We start from the raw sequence: 12,804 nt of genomic DNA, 5'->3' as shown, positions 1-12,804 counted from the left end.
TTCATGAACCTCCTTTAATTATTATTATTTTTTTTTGCATTTTTGTTTTTGGATTTGCTTAGCCTAAATGTGTATCGATTTGTTTTTCTTCATATATTGTGGCATACTGTTCTGTCTTGTTATTGGATTTTCTTACCCTAAATGTATATCGATTTGTTTTTCTATATATATTATGCTATTCTGTTTTGTCCTTGTTATTGAATTTGCTTAGCCTGAATATATGTCGATATTTTTTTTTTCATTGCCTGATATTGGAGCATGTATATATGTAAATAAACTGCTGTCGGTGATTAAGAGTACCAGAGTTTGAATTGGTAGAGTTTATGTAACTTAGTGAATGCATGCAGGATATGTGATTGGGGTTTTGTTGCTCGATGATGTAGTTTTGGTTTGTAGTTTTTGTTTAATGTAGATGGATAGGTCATGGGTGCATGCTGATAGGAGATCTCATGAATATAAGTTAGGGGTGGCAGAGTTTTGTCAGTTTGCTTTGGGAAATGCTAGAGACCCTAACCGTATTTGTTGTCCTTGCACAAAGTGTGGAAATGTGAAAGATTTTTCGACACAAGTGATAAAGGATCACTTGTTTGTAAATGGGATTGACACAGATTATGTGAAATGGACAGAACATGGGGAGGTTGTAGTGGAGTCGGGATCATATACGGATAGTAAAAGTCTTGAATCAGAGCCAATTGAATCTGACTCTGTACAGGGTAACATGAGGGCAGATTATGAAGTAGAATTAGATAGTGATGTGGAGTTGGAAGGTGATGAGGATGAGGAGCTTTTGAGTGAGTGTAATGAATTCAAGAAATTTGTTGACGATGCCAACAAACCCTTGTACCCTGGTTGCAATAGGCACACCAAGGTGAATGTGCTTGTGAGGCTTTACAACTTGAAAGCCAAGCATGGGATGAGTGATTCGGGTTACTCGGACTGGTTGATTGCCTTTGCTGAGTATCTGCCGGAAGGAAACGAGATACCTTCCTCTGTGTACGAAGCAAAGAAGAGTTTGAGTGCATTAGGAATGGATTACACCAAAATACATGCCTGCCCTAATGACTGTATTCTATACAGAAAACAATATGCCGATGACACTATTTGTCCTACATGTGGTACATCTAGGTGGAAAATATGCAAAAACAAGAAAGAAAGAGAGGGAGTCCCTGCAAAAGTGTTATGGTATTTCCCTCCTATTCCTAGGTTCAAAAAAATGTTTCAATCAATTGAAACATCTAAGGCCTTAACTTGGCATGCCACTGAGAGAAACAAGGATGGCTTGATTCGCCATCCTGCAGATTCTGCGGCTTGGAAGTTGGTAGATGAAAAATGGGCAGATTTTGGTAATGAGCCACGAAACCTACGACTTGCATTGTCAACGGATGGGTTCAATCCCTTTAGCTCCTTAAGCAGCAAGTATAGTTGTTGGCCCGTTATTTTGGTAACCTATAATCTACCTCCATGGTTGGTAATGAAGAGGAAACACATGATGCTTACCTTATTGATATCGGACCCTAAACAACCAGGAAACGACATCGATGTTTACCTTGAACCATTAATAGATGACTTAAAGCTGCTATGGGAAGGGGTGAATGGAGTTTACGATGCCATCAAAAATGAAACTTTTACTCTTAGGGCTCTACTATTCTGGACAATCAATGATTTTCCAGCGTATGGTAACCTTTCAGGGAGTATAGTGAAAGGCTACAATGCATGTCCGATTTGCCTTGATAAAACAAAACCTACAAGGCTAGTTCACGGGGGAAAGATGGCCTACACCATTCATTGGCGATTTTTAGGAAGACACCATCCTTATCGAAAGCTAAGGGCTGCTTTCAATAACCAGCCAGAACATGTAGCAGCTCCAATGCCATTAACTGGAGAAGAATTGTTGAGCAGGGTGGAGGCTGAAGTTCCACATTGGCCGTTTGGAAAAAAAAAATCGGCTCCTGCTTATAGGGGGGCTGAGGATGAAACTAGGCCATGATGGAAGAAGAAGTCGATATTCTTTGAGCTTGAATATTGGAAGTATCTCCCTGTTAGGCACTGCCTTTATGTCATGCACATTGAAAAAAATGTGTGTGATAGTCTAATAGGGATGTTGTTGAACATTCCAGGAAAAACCAAAGACGGCTTGAAAACTCGTTTGGACTTGGTGGAAATGGGTATAAGATGTGGATTGCACCCAAATCTAGATGGTCCGAAAAAGAAGTGCTTGCCATTAGCAAGCTGGAACCTAACATTAGATGAAAAAAGATGTATGTGTGGATCATTTCATGGCTCGAAGGTTCCTGAAAACTACTCTTCAAACATTTCAAACCTTGTTTCAATGGATGATTTGAGGCTGATTGGACTTAAATCCCATGATTGTCATGCGTTAATGCAACAGCTGCTCCCAATTGCTATCTGAGGGTGTTGGAAAAACCGGTCAGGGTTGCAGTAATTAGGCTTTGCCTTTTTTTTAATGAAATTTGCAGCAAGACTATAGATGCTTCAAGGCTTCCCAAAATCCAAAGTGATCTGGTCGAAACTTTGTGTGAGCTTGAGAAGTACTTTCCGCCATCTTTCTTTGACATAATGATTCATTTAACAGTCCACTTGGTTAGAGAAGTTGAGCTATGTGGACCGGTTTGCTTCCGATGGATGTATCCTTTCGAAAGATATATGAAGGTCTGCAAGGGCTATGTTAGGAATAAAACGCATCCGGAAGGGTGCATTGCTGAGTGTTACATAGCTGAAGAGGCGCTTGAGTTTTTAGGTGAACTTTTCTTTGATGATAGGACTGTTGGCATCCCAAAAGAAAACATCACAGCTGACAAGCCTACCTCTGGTGCAACTGTTGAGTCTGTTTATGGCAAAGAATTTCAGCAAGCTCATCTCTGCGTGCTTCAAAACACTGAAGAATTTAGAAGCTACTTTTTGTAAGTTGATCACTATCTATGTTTTTTACAGTTTTGCTTATTTTCTTGTTCTAATGCTTATACACTAATACTTAATAAATATTTGTGTAGGGAACACACGGAACAGTTGAAGAGGGAGTTTCCCAAGTACAAAAAGAATAAAAAGTGGTTGGTGGACAAACAAAACATGACTTTTGCTCAGTGGGTGAAGGAGAGGGTAAGTAGTTTCCATTTAATGTAACTGTAATTTATAGACCGATAAAGCTTTTAATAATGCAGAACACAGTTGGTATAATGTTTTATTTTATTTTGCAGGTTGAATCAAAGGTTGCTGAACCAGGTTGTGATGTCCCTGAGATTGTGAGGTGGCTAGCAAATCAACCAACCCATGAAGTCCCGAAGTTTAGTGGTTACCGAATAGGGGGAGTGCAATATAACACTAAGTTGCGCGATGATCTTAGGTCGACACAAAGCAGTGGGGTTTATTTGGTTGCTAAGACTCCTCAAGTAGCTAGTGCTAAGGATAAAAACCCTATTACTGAAGACATGAGCTTCTATGGGGTGAAACCGAAATATGGGAGCTTGACTATGGTCATTTTAGGGTTCCTATTTTTAAGTGTGATTGGGTAGAGAATGAGAAGGGTGTTAGAGAAGATGATCTTGGGTTCACTTTAGTTAATTTAAATAGGAAAGGTTATCTAAATGACTGTTTTGTTTTGGGAAAAAGTGTGGAGCAAATATTTTATGTTGAAGACCCTGTAGATCGTAGGTGGGCAGTTGTGGTGAGAGTCCCAAAAAGAGATTACATTGATTCTGTTCAGGAGGATGATGTTGGGGACACCATTCTTTCCCACCCCCCATCACAACTACAATGCCAGCTATTCAGTCACATGATAACTCTCAAGTTTAGTTAATTTAAATAGGAAAGGTTATCTAAATGACTGTTTTGTTTTGGGAAAAAGTGTGGAGCAAATATTTTATGTTGAAGACCCTGTAGATCGTAGGTGGGCAGTTGTGGTGAGAGTCCCAAAAAGAGATTACATTGATTCTGTTCAGGAGGATGATGTTGGGGACACCATTCTTTCCCACCCCCCATCACAACTACAATGCCAGCTATTCAGTCACATGATAACTCTCAAGATGAGGAGCCAATGGGTTATAGGCGTGCAGGGAATGAGGATATAGTAGTTGAGGGAGAGTAGTTCATATAGCCGTATTGATGTAATTTATAATTGTCATGCCTAAAGGATACTTGGCTCACTAAATATGTTTTTAATGTTGGTTATTTTGTGTTTACATGATTGTACCAAGTGTTAAGTGTTTGTTATTTTAAATACTCTTATTTTTTGCTTGGATATGTGTTAAGTGTTTGTTTATTTAATTACTGTTATTTTCTGCATTAATATTTGTAGTAATATATGTTAAAGTGTCTGTTATTTTAAACATTAGCAGATTTGTTTACTAATATGCAGCTTATATGTTTGTTATACAAGTTACTCATATATGTGGATTTGATGTACTAATGGGGCTAACATTTGTGTAGATAATGGCTGCATCACAATCTGCTAGTGTATCAAAGAAGAGAAAGTCGAAAGAAAATCGTTCGAAGCCTAAGAAGACTAAGTCTTTGAAGTCACCGACATCATCATCATTTTCCGATGGATCTCATTCAAAAAAGGGAAAGTCAAAAAAGAAAGAACCTGAATCAACTGGGGGCCTAAAGTTGCTGAAGCGGCATGCGGTGACTATGTCACGCATTACAAGCCGCAAGAGTCGTAAATGCAAGAAGGTTGTTTTATTTAACAGAAAAGGGACCCCTTGTGGGAAGGTGGCTAAGCAAATGCAAAGCTACATTGGTGTGTTGGCAAGAAGGAAGGTACCGGTAATAAGGGAAAATTGGAAAGCCTTAACTCTTGAAGAGAAGAACAAAATCTGGCAACGTGTTCAGGTGATTAAGTTCCTTATCTGTTTTATTTAGTATTGAAGGTGTAGTTAGTTAGGTTGGTATGATAGTGTTCATTGTTTTCATTTTTCAGTAGTTTCTGAACTTGAACTGATAGTTAGCAATGAAATGTGCACAGATTCCATTTTTGATTGGTCCTGAGCATAAAAAATTGGTTTTGGAATCTGCTGCAAGAAAGTGGAGGCAATTCAAGTGTCTACTTACTTCCAAGTACGTTATCCCCTATTTGGATGATCCTGAAGCCTTGCAATATCCTCCAGATGATTATCCTTTCATCAATGCTGATCACTGGACAGAATTTGTCAAAATGCGGACAAAGCCCTCATTCTTGGTATAAATGCATTTGTATTTCAATCATTTAGTTGTAGTCATATAAAATGCAGTTATGTAAATATCGAATACTCATTTAACTAATTAGTAACCCTATTTTGCAGGAAAAGCGTCGTGAGCAACAAGAGAGGCGCAGCAAGAATAAGTATCCTCATAGAATGTCCCGTAAAGGATATGCAGGGTTGGAGGCTGAGTTGGTTAGTGAAACTGTTTTCTAACTTACTTATGTGGGGTTCCTAGTTGTAATGTATGCATTAACTATCCTATTTTGTAGGCTGATGGAATGAGTGATGGAGAAGTTGATAGGGCCACTTTGTGGATAAGAGGACGACAGACAAAGGATGGCAGTTTCAAGGATGAGGAGTCAGCAAAGACGGCTGAAAAGATAGTAAGTCCATATATTTATTGGACTATTTTTGTATGTATAAGGTTTGTTTAGATGATATGTGATGATATTTCCTAATCTAAACTGTCAGACAAACTTGAAAAGAAAGCTTGACAATGGAGAGCTAAGCGCTGAAGGAAGTAATGATGTCTTAACATTGGCGTTAGGGACTCCGGAGCATGGGGGAAGAGTGCGGGGAGTAGGAGGTTTTGTCACTCCCTCTACTTACTTCCACCTCCCTAAACGTAGAAAGGAGAGCATAGAAGCTACTGTCAGACTTAGTGTGCAGAAAATATTATCAGAGGAGAGAGAGAAGATAGTAGAGGAGGCAAGGGAGAAGATACTAGAGGAGGCAAGGGAGGAGATAATCAAGGAAGAGAGGGAAAAAATTGTTGCAGATGAGCGAACTATGTGGGCGGCCAAGTTTGCTGAACTTGAAGCAAAGATAAATGGAAAAGAGGCTGCAACTATTCACCCACATGTATCTGGCCATGGAAGCTGCTCAATGACAGCTAATGAGATTGCTCAAGAAATGGATAAAGGTCTGTTGGAAGAAGTAGTGAACAATGTGGATGGAGCTAAAATTCTGAGCGTTTTTGAAGAAATGGAAAACAAAACCATCATGTGTAAAAGGAAAGGGACAAAGGTTGTTAAGGAAGGCAGGTTGGATAAAAGTCCTGGGTGCAAGAAAGGGAATGAGTTTCCCAAGTTGCTTGAGAAAGTATTTGTCAACCGTGAGGAGGTCAATGAGGTTGTTGAAGAAAATGTCAATATGATAGATATCAAGGAGCCGGAGAATGAGGAGGGGGCAGAATATGTGGATTTGACGATGCGTCAACCTACATTAAAGGTAATTTGGTTTTACTTAAAGCGAATAATGAACTGGAAAAAGATCAAAGTTCGATTACTGCATACATGTGTTTGACACCCAAGCTGAACCAGTGGGGCATTTCATGATTTTTGAAAAACCTTTACTTGTAGCTTTACTCTCAGTTTTTGACAGCTTAAAGGAGACTCTTCAATGATCATTTTGAACTTGGTTTCGTGAAAAACAAAGTTAAAATGAAATACTTATGCTATTTTGATCAAACTGCACTGTTTCAGGATTTCTGTTTTATTCAGCGTTTCTGTCACTTTAGATTCTTGTTTGACAATTCATTTGAAATGCAAATAGCATGAAACTCTGGAAAATAGTAGCTTTGCATGTCTACTTGAAATCTGGAAAGTTGTGCTTCAAATCATTGAAAGAATAATTGTTGGTGAATTTTTCTTTCAAGTTACCACTTTTCTGAAACTGTCTGAAGCTTGCAGCATGTTGTTACTCATAGAATGCTTATGAGTATGCTTGTCGACTACATTTAAATCTGTTACTATTTCAAATATATATAGGGAACAACTATAAATCTTGTTTTTTTGGTCCATTTTTTAGTCAAACGTAGCTGAGGTTGATTGCAAGTTGGCAATAGGTTCTGTTGAACATATTGTTGCTTATGCCACTGTTATGGAGTGCGAGGATCCTTCCCAACTCGTTCATGGCACTCCACTAGGGGATGGTAATGTGCGTGTTTCCATCTATGCCGCGCTTGAGGAGAAAGCAAAAGTGCCATTTCCTGTGAAAGATAAAATTGAAACAGTGAAGCAGGCTATGAGGAGTTGGGTCGCATGGCCTAAACACCTAGTCATAAAATCTGCAGTCAAGGTAAGAACTGTGTATAATTCAACCTGTAGCTACTTTGATAACATTCATTTGTTTATAGAAATTCACTTAATTGTAGATATGCAGCTTATATTTATGATTTGTACCTTACATTTATTTTCTTATTCTAGAAACCTACCAAGGATAAAGCTGATAAGAAGAAGAAAAGGAAAGAGATAGGGGAAGAGGACTTGGAGATTGAATTTGGCTTGGCCAAATTGGCACCATCGTTGCCAACTTCACTGAAGATGTTATGTTTGTGGGGTGAGGATGCATTCAAAGATGGGAATACAATCAACTTCTACATGGAGCCTGAAGTGTTTGGATATTCTCGCAAGACATTTATATTGGGAAAAGATGTTAGGCGACTTGCAAGCATGAGGGAAGTAACTGGAACTTGCATTGCTGTGTATCAGAGGTAGAAAAAGTCCTTGAACTGATATTATATAAATATAAATATATATATATATATATGCTTTGTCCGTAATGCCTTGATAAGGAGTATAGTTGCTGAAACCCAATGAGTTGGTGCAAATGTTTGTTATTAGGTACCTCTATGATAAGTTGAAGGCTTATAAAATACTGGACATGGTTGCGTTTGTTGACCCTTCACTTATTGGTGCTGTGGGGTGTGGGAATGGAACTGTCAAAGCCCAACACATCAAAGATAGGCTTGTAACTGCTAAACCAGGGCAGATGTTCATGCTGCCATATAACTCAGGGTAAGTTAATGAATGTTTGCAAACTTTCATATCTACTGTGTTTGAACATATATATATAACAAATTAGTGTTCAAGATATATGACATTTTGTATACATGTAGTGATCATTGGGTGTTGACTCTTGTTGATCCGGAGAAAGGAACAGCCTATTTTATGGACCCGCTGAAAAGACGCTTACCCACAGGAGATTGGATGTCTATCGTGGATATGTAAGTCCCTCGTTTACATATTGATCGAAATGCCTCAATTTTATGAAATCTGTTTAATACACTTGTTTGCCTCCCTTGCATTATGGTACATCATTGATCATATTGTTGTTTTGGTGTAGTGTTATGCGTATGTATATTTCTGAAAAGAATAAGCAAAGTCGGAGTTCAGTCCATTGGAAAAATTTGGCTGTTGTTTGGACCCAAAATGGAGCCAAACAGCTGTAAGTTTCACCACTTGTGGTTTTCAAAAAACAATTTTCCATGCCAAGTTTTCACTTGTTCATTCATTTGCTTGTGTTTAGGGCATTCCTCCCCAACCTAGCAACAAGGAGTGCGGGTACTTTATCATGCGATACATGAGAGATATCATTGAGGATAAAGACATGTCATTGTTTCCTTCCAAGGTATTAACATATATAGCTATAAATATAGTCACTTGACTCAATTTCTATTAAGTGTGTTATTATATCTATGCCTCATTCACCAAAATGATTAACTGATCCTTTTGATATAATTAACTGATTTCAGTGGGAGAGGAGAGGCAGTAGCCAATACACCCAGGCAGATATTGATCAAGTACGAAATGAGTGGGGGAAGTTTGTTGTCAACACATATGTGCACGAGTCATGAAGTAGCACACTTGTTGCTGGTACATTTTAGATAAGGAAAGCATCTTTTTTGTGCTTATCTGCTGGTACATTGTCATGCACCATGTGTGGCATATTTTGGAATATATGTGTATCAATTTTTTGATGTCCCGAGTAGATGGGCATGCACTAGAATGCTTTTCTTGTGTAAAATGTTGGTTTCAATGTGTTAACGTTTTGATCCGTGGGGATCTAATTAACGATAAGTAAGAGATAGAGAGAGAGTGACACAAGATGTATAGTGGTTCGCCTCCGCATGAGCGGGAGACTACGTCCACTTGAATGTTTAACTATGTGTGTTGAGCCTTGCGGCCCAAGTGCATTACAAAGTGTATAATGAGATTGGATTGAATGGTGTTTAAGTGGGAGGAGGCATTCCTTTTATACACTACAACAATGATAGTCATTTCCAAGGGTGGCGTTTGGTCGGAAAAGGCACTTTCCCCGTCGGAAAAAGCTATTTCCGACAGCGAGGTGCCCTCGGTGGTCCTCGGAAAAAATATCATCGGAAATAGTCTTTTTCCGACCAACCCTCGGAAAAAGATATATTTCCAACAGCCAGATGTGGTCGTAAATAATTTTTCGGTGGTCGGAAATTGTTACTCCTCAACGACGACAAATAGTATTTCCGACAAAAGATGTTTGTTGGAAATAATTCGTTGCTTGTAGGAAAAAATTGGTTGCTAGCCAATCCATTTTTTTCCAAGGACTTATTTCCGACGAATAGTAGTGGTCGGAAAAAACTATTTCCGATATGAATATTCAATTCCGACGACTATTTGGCATCGAAAATGAATAAGTTTCGAGGGTCATATTTTCCTCGGAAATTGATATTTTCTGTCGGAAAAATATAGTCTAATATTTCCGAGAATGATATTGTAGTCGGAAAAATTGGTCGGAAATATTTTTCACGAGATTTATTCGTTGAAATTTGTCAGCAATTTTTTTTTCCTCCTACTCAATTTAATTGTCAATTAACCTGATTGGAAGAGGTAGATGAATCAAGATAATTTTTTTATTAAACATACAAGGAGACAATTAAATCTTCATAAAAAAAAATTGCATTAGAAGAAACATAGTTAATCATTCATACATGTTCAGATAAAGATAAATATTCAATATTTGGTCTTTATAATATAATCATTCTTAAGCGAGGAAGCTAACAATATATCTAATAAAAGTCCTCATTAGAGTTTGCATCATATTCATCAGCAACATCTTCATCACCATCTTCATCAGTACCATCTTCATCACGGTGTGCACTTGAATCTGTTGCAATATTGTCCTATTGTAAAAGAAAAACACAGAAGTTAGAATGCAAAATAAGTAAGAGCTAAAACATGCAGTAAATAGCATGAACAATAGCAACATATACAAATATTTGAAAGATAGAAATAGTACCACAGAATGTGAGTTTCTTGCTTTAGAATTGTCTGAGGTATTAGGCAGCAAACTTTGAACAATTTGAGTCAACTTGTCCAATTTATCTATCAGAGATTCAACTTGGCCTTTCACTCTTTCATAATCTTCTTTTTGTTTCAAACACTTAAGTTCAGAAATTCATAACTAAATGTAGAAATATCATTTTTGAGTGATTCCAGTTCTGTATTAATCATCAATTTGTCTATTTAAATTGTCTAGAAGGAACTATTTCAAGTTTCTTAATGGATTGGTACAGTTTTAAGTAAACGTTTACCTAGGTTAAAAATAAGAAAATTTACTAACACTTAGTTCAGAAATTCATAACTAAATGTAGAAATATTATTTTTGAGTGATTCTAGTTTTGTATCAATCATCAAGTTGTCTTTTTAAATTGTCTAGAAGGAACTATTTGAAGTTTCTTAATGTATTGGTACAGTTTTAAGTAAACGTTTACCTAGGTTAAAAATAAGAAAATTTACTAACACTTAAGTTCAGAAATTCATAACTAAATGTAGAAATATTATTTTTGAGTGATTCCAGTTCTGTATTAATCATCAAGTTGTCTATTTAAATTGTCTAGAAGGAAATATTTCAATTTTCTTAATGGATTGGTACATTTTTAAGTAAACCTTTACCTAGGTTAAAAATAAGAAAATTTACTAACACTTAAGTTCAGAAATTCATAACTAAATGTAGAAATATTATTTATGAGTGATTCCAGTTCTGTATCAATCATCAAGTTGTCTATTTAAATTGTCTAGAAGGAACTATTTCAATTTTCTTAATGGATTGGTACAGTTTTAAGTAAACGTTTACCTAGGTTAAAAATAAGAAAATTTACTAACACTTAGTTCAGAAATTCATAACTAAATGTAGAAATATTATTTTTGAGTGATTCTAGTTCTGTATTAATCATCAATTTGTCTATTTAAATTTTCTAGAAGGAACTATTTCAAGTTTCTTAATGGATTGGTACAGTTTTAAGTAAACGTTTACCTAGGTTAAAAATAAGAAAATTTACTAACACTTAGTTCAGAAATTCATAACTAAATGTAGAAATATTATTTTTGAGTGATTCTAGTTCTGTATCAATCATCAAGTTGTCTATTTAAATTGTCTAGAAGGAACTATTTCAAGTTTCTTAATGTATTGGTACAGTTTTAAGTAAACGTTTACCTAGGTTAAAAATAAGAAAATTTACTAACACTTAAGTTCAGAAATTCATAACTAAATGTAGAAATATTATTTTTGAGTGATTTCAGTTCTGTATCAATCATCAAGTTGTCTATTTAAATTTTCTAGAAGGAACTATTTCAATTTTCTTAATGGATTGGTACAGTTTTAAGTAAACCTTTACCTAGGTTAAAAATAAGAAAATTTACTAACACTTAGTTCAGAAATTCATAACTAAATGTAGAAATATTATTTTTGAGTGATTCCAGTTCTGTATCAATCATCAAGTTGTCTATTTAAATTTTCTAGAAGGAACTATTTCAATTTTCTTAATGGATTGGTACAGTTTTAAGTAAACCTTTACCTAGGTTAAAAATAAGAAAATTTACTAACACTTAAGTTCAGAAATTCATAACTAAATGTAGAAATATTATTTTTGAGTGATTCCAGTTTTGTATCAATCATCAAGTTGTCTATTTAAATTGTCTAGAAGGAACTATTTCAATTTTCTTAATGGATTGGTACAGTTTTAAGTAAACGTTTACCTAGGTTAAAAATAAGAAAATTTACTAACACTTAAGTTCAGAAATTCATAACTAAATGTAGAAATATTATTTTTGAGTGATTCCAGTTCTGTATCAATCATCAAGTTGTCTATTTAAATTTTCTAGAAGGAACTATTTCAAGTTTCTTAATGGATTGGTACAGTTTTAAGTAAACGTTTACCTAGGTTAAAAATAAGAAAATTTACTAACACTTAAGTTCAGAAATTCATAACTAAATGTAGAAATATCATTTTTGAGTGATTCCAGTTCTATATTAATCATCAATTTGTCTATTTAAATTGTCTAGAAGAAACTATTTCCAAGTTATTAATGGATTGGTACAGTTGTAAGAGAATGTCTACCTAGGTCAACAAATCAGAAAACTGCTGTAAAGTATGAACATATATACCTAATTTAAATCAAAGAAGACACTCCCATATCAATGTACAGAAAAAAAAAAAAAAAACTAGAAACAGAATGAGAAACAAAACAGAGAGAGTTGTATATGTACCTAATTTTGCTTTTGCTTGCCGCACTGCACCGAAAGAATGAATCAACAGCGATTCCGATCCACTCCACTTCACTCTGTACATATCCAAAAAAAAAAAACTGTGTAAGAAATAATATGAGAAAACATACAAGCATTACAATTACATAATTGCAATCAATATATCTGAAGCCTTAGGAGATCCTCTAATTATGAATCATTGGACCATCCAATTTGATTGACCTAACTCCGTTGACCTTGAGCATATATATTGCTGCCACATTGTTGATGACTTACTATTGATCGGGCTGCTCTCCTCCTTGCT

General features: G+C 35.9%; 1 protein-coding gene and 1 long non-coding RNA gene across 2 annotated transcripts; both read left to right on the top strand.

Moving 5' to 3' along the window:
• The first annotated feature begins 412 nt into the window (after nucleotides 1-412).
• LOC112183897 lies at nucleotides 413-3,530 on the top strand. The gene is made up of 5 exons (XM_024322214.1): nucleotides 413-1,926; nucleotides 2,118-2,198; nucleotides 2,478-2,921; nucleotides 3,012-3,117; nucleotides 3,216-3,530. Exons 1-5 carry the CDS (start codon nucleotides 413-415, stop codon nucleotides 3,528-3,530), a joined length of 2,460 nt encoding a protein of 819 aa, XP_024177982.1.
• A 4,791-nt stretch (nucleotides 3,531-8,321) lies between these two features.
• On the top strand, nucleotides 8,322-8,782 carry LOC121051605. The gene is made up of 3 exons (XR_005806198.1): nucleotides 8,322-8,394; nucleotides 8,508-8,609; nucleotides 8,734-8,782. It is a non-coding gene; the product is annotated as an uncharacterized LOC121051605 (long non-coding RNA).
• The last annotated feature ends 4,022 nt before the right edge of the window (nucleotides 8,783-12,804 follow it).

This window comes from Rosa chinensis, chromosome 2 (assembly GCF_002994745.2).
Source record: "Rosa chinensis cultivar Old Blush chromosome 2, RchiOBHm-V2, whole genome shotgun sequence".
Taxonomy (NCBI): Eukaryota; Viridiplantae; Streptophyta; class Magnoliopsida; order Rosales; family Rosaceae; genus Rosa; species Rosa chinensis.
Note: the sequence above shows the minus strand (reverse complement) of the source record. Positions and strands in the feature narration are given on the sequence as shown.